The sequence below is a fragment of the Salmo salar genome, chromosome ssa09 (genome assembly GCF_905237065.1).
Source record: "Salmo salar chromosome ssa09, Ssal_v3.1, whole genome shotgun sequence".
In the NCBI taxonomy this organism is placed as follows: domain Eukaryota; kingdom Metazoa; phylum Chordata; class Actinopteri; order Salmoniformes; family Salmonidae; genus Salmo; species Salmo salar.
In genome coordinates, this window is record NC_059450.1 from 141,872,816 (window position 1) to 141,876,294 (window position 3,479).

Sequence of the window (3,479 nt, forward strand, 5' to 3'; positions counted from 1 at the left end):
AATGAATGTTATAAGCCTAACCGTTTTTAACCATTTATAAATGTACTATAATATTGTAGTAGCTGTAGGCCTCAGCATCATTCATATATTTTTTAACATGGATTAATCTCATGATGTTGATAGGATCAAAACGGCCCTCTATATATAAGAGAGAGAAAGTGAGTGTGTGTGTGTGTTCACATAAAGAAAATAGATAACTGCAGAAATTGCATACACATTTCTATTAATATTGGTTAATAATATACAACAAAGAAGGGAGCAGAACAAAAGCTATTTGTGATGGACTAGAGCTAAGAATCTAAATGTTTTTCTTATTATTTAATAAATAAAGAAGTTAATACAATAAATATAAGAAAGATATTAATAAGCGCCTTCTACAATGCAGGCTACGGAAAGTAGACTTCGGAGAGGAAGTACTGAAAGGTCTGTATATATAGCACACCTATATCAGGAACACAACCACCCCACAATCCAACACAATGTCTTCTGAGTAGCATATCTATAAGATACATAACAGAGGAGATTCTAACGTAAAGATCCAGCACGCCGGTATAGTTTACCAGGGCCTCCACATCTCCAGCATGCCCAGGTGGGGGCTGAGGAGCTGGGGGCTCCCGAGCAGGAGGCTGTCCTGGGGCCCCACCATGTGGCACAGGGGCCCCTCCCTCTGGCCCTGCCTCCCAGACCTGGGGTCCCCTCTGAGGGGTGTAGTGGGGGCTCCAGGCCCCTGTCTGGGTGGGTGGGCGTCAGGCCTGAGGTTGGGGTTGGCCTGAGAAGGGCGGTCTTCACTGGAGCGGGGCAGGGATTTGAGCAGGTGTTTGAGCAGGCGGGAGCCAAGAGTTTTGTCCATCCACTCGCAGCTGAGCAGCATGTTGTGGACCTCGTGCATGCACTGGATGTAGCCTGTGCTGTACTTCTGCTGTGCATCTAGGCCTAAGGTGGGGTCTGCTGTGGATGGGAGGAGACACTGGGTCAAACATGGGTCATAGCGTCATCTGTTGGTGGCAGGATGTATTGCACCCAGACTGGCCTATTGCCCAAAATAAATGAGTAATTATATATTTTTTACATTTATTTAACTTGTTAAGTCAGTTAGGAACAAACACTTATTTACAATGACGGCCTACCCTGGCCAAACCCGGACAACGCTGGGCCAATTGTGCGCCGCCTTATGGGACTCCCAATCATTGCGGATGTGATACAGCCTGGATTTGAACCAGGGACTGTAGTGACGCCTCTTGCACTGAGATGCAGTGCCTTAGACTGCTGCGCCACTCGCATAATGAATTGCAGTGTTTGTTAATCCTGTTCCTGGGCACTCAAAGGGGTGCACATTTTTGTTTTTGCCCCAGCCCTACACACATGTTTCCACTAATCAAAGGGTTGATGATGAGCTGATTAGTGGAATCAGGTGTGTAGTGCTAAGACAAACACAAAAATGTGCACACCTTTGAGTGCCCAGGAACAGGCTTAAGAAACACTTGACTAATCAATTGTTTTAAGTTGAAACCAAGAAAGAATATGGATCAAAACGAAATTAAATAATAAAGCTATATGAGTACTAATACTCACATGATTATTCTTATTGTTCTTATTGACTGTTATTCAATGACTGATGAAAATATTCCCACCAGTCTCCATTAAATTTGTCTAACATTCCAACGTGCTGACACGGCCCCAGCTGCTTACATAGAGTGTTACATGCAGGCACAACTTTGAAAACTCTCCTGGCACTTGCATTCTTCTTCAGTCAAGCCACTTGATCGGACACTTACCACTGAATCTATGAGTCTGAACATTCTGCAGGTGTTTCACTGTCATCTCTAGAATGTCCGCCTTTTCAAGTTTCGATTGCTGTTGGGGGAAATTGAAAGTTAGGGTCAACAAATTCACACTCCATATAATTGAGCGTTTTATAACAATTCAAATACAGTGTGTATATAGGCCTACCCACATCAAGACGGAACGCCCCGACCACGGTTTCTTTCAGTTGATCCAAGCAGTTATTAATCCTCTCCCGTCTTTTCCTCTCAATTAGCGGCTTGCGCAACTAGAGATGTAAAGCGATGGGTTAATGGCGACCAGACAGTCACAAACTGGACCAGACAATCACTAAGTGTGAGCATATCCGATAAAAGACACCTGTTGATTAGGTTTATATATATAACCACGGGAACAAAGGCAATACCTTTCTCTCCTCCTTGGCACTCAAGTGTTTCCTCACGTTGTGAGCCATGGTGCTGGCTGTCATCTCTCCTTTACGCTCGGTATAGTTGTGTAGTTGGAGTATAGCTCTCCTCTCCCGGCTGAGTCTAGGGTCTGTAAGGCCCTCCGCACCACGCACTGCTCTTATTTATAGGGCAGAATTAGCATTTGAATGCTCGAGCTCTTTGGCTGAGGTATTTTCCCACACACTGGGTCGCTCCCAGCGCCCGATCCCATCAGTCAGGGATGACAGGTCACTGACTCTTTTCAATAGCTGAGTTACCCACCCTGGAGAAAAACACAAGAGACAGATGTCCACCCTGAACCCCCCTATCTCTCTCGCTCTCTCTTTCTCGTGACGCAAAGCGCGCGGGTCCCCTCAGGATTTTCATTTGCAGGGCCGAACAAGAGTGAGTAATTTCCGTGGTTACACCAGGGACCCCTTGACTATTCATGCCAATGAAATGGGACAGCATTAGGCTTACCCGAGAAAAGGCGAAACCTATCCGCTGAAGTCTCACATAGAAAAAATACCCACAACGCCCTTGTTATCAGTTTGTATCGTTGTCGATACTGGCAAGTGGTCAGGGAAGTGTTGATGATGAGAAACTTTAGTGACTAAATCCTGAGTGAAGAGTAAGCCTAAACTAATTATTCTGAAAAATTAAGCCGAAAGCCTATAACGAAAAGTGTCATATTTTTTTATTCAATGTAGCCTATATGCTTTTCCTGAGATGTACCCTAAATGATGTTCGCGCAATGGCAAGGGATATTGTATATGTTCATGACTGAAAAGCCTATGGAAATTACACTCAAAGTTAATGAAGCTTATTTCAAACTATTTTCAACTCTGCCCTCGTTCAGCAATTCAGTAGGTCTAGGCTCCTCAACGGATTTTCAAAAGTTGGTCAGATTTCAATCTAATTAATTGATTAAAATTCAATACATCGATTGTAAGTGCTTGTTTCATGTTCTGAATTTGTTTGAAATAAAATGAAATCCCAGCCCCTAGTGGTTCTGCAGGTGCGGGATATGGATGTGGTAGTTAGGCCTAATTCCACATGAATTCCGATGCTCTTTGGGTTGTCTAATATCAACAAGGATAAATGACTTGAACATCCTGTCGGATATTGATCATGGTTTATTATTAATGAATATATATATATTTTGACTTACAACTTTGATTAGCCAGAGCCAGATAGAGGAAGGGTTTGAAAACGGTAAGCTAAACATATGTTGTAAATTTTTTCTAACTCTTGAGTTAGGGAGAGCAG

General features: G+C 43.4%; 1 protein-coding gene across 3 annotated transcripts; it reads right to left on the reverse strand.

The window, feature by feature from the left end:
- Positions 1 to 206: 206 nt before the first annotated feature.
- LOC106613170 (transcription factor HES-1) lies at positions 207 to 2,537 on the reverse strand. 3 transcript variants are annotated; one of them, XM_045687096.1, is made up of 4 exons: positions 2,189 to 2,537; positions 1,951 to 2,050; positions 1,776 to 1,854; positions 207 to 948 (listed from the first exon to the last, which is right to left on the reverse strand). In XM_045687096.1, exons 2-4 carry the CDS (start codon positions 1,954 to 1,956, stop codon positions 557 to 559), a joined length of 477 nt encoding a protein of 158 aa, XP_045543052.1. In that variant the 5' UTR covers positions 1,957 to 2,050; positions 2,189 to 2,537; the 3' UTR covers positions 207 to 556. The 3 variants fall into 3 exon arrangements, with proteins under 3 accessions (XP_045543052.1, XP_014070637.1, XP_045543053.1); XM_014215162.2 differs by having other exon boundaries at positions 1,955 to 2,050; positions 2,189 to 2,536; XM_045687097.1 differs by lacking the exon at positions 2,189 to 2,537 and having other exon boundaries at positions 1,951 to 2,177.
- Positions 2,538 to 3,479: the final 942 nt, after the last annotated feature.

Bases quoted from the DNA above. Each gene is read 5' to 3' on its own strand.
- LOC106613170 (XM_014215162.2), bottom strand. From the start codon at position 2,251: ATGACAGCCAGCACCATGGCTCACAACGTGAGGAAACACTTGAGTGCC. The intron at 1,855-1,954 runs GTGGGTAGGCCT...TTCCCCCAACAG, and splicing joins TCGGGGCGTTCCGTCTTGAT to CAATCGAAACTTGAAAAGGC. The intron at 949-1,775 runs GTAAGTGTCCGA...TCCCATCCACAG, and splicing joins TCAGACTCATAGATTCAGTG to CAGACCCCACCTTAGGCCTA.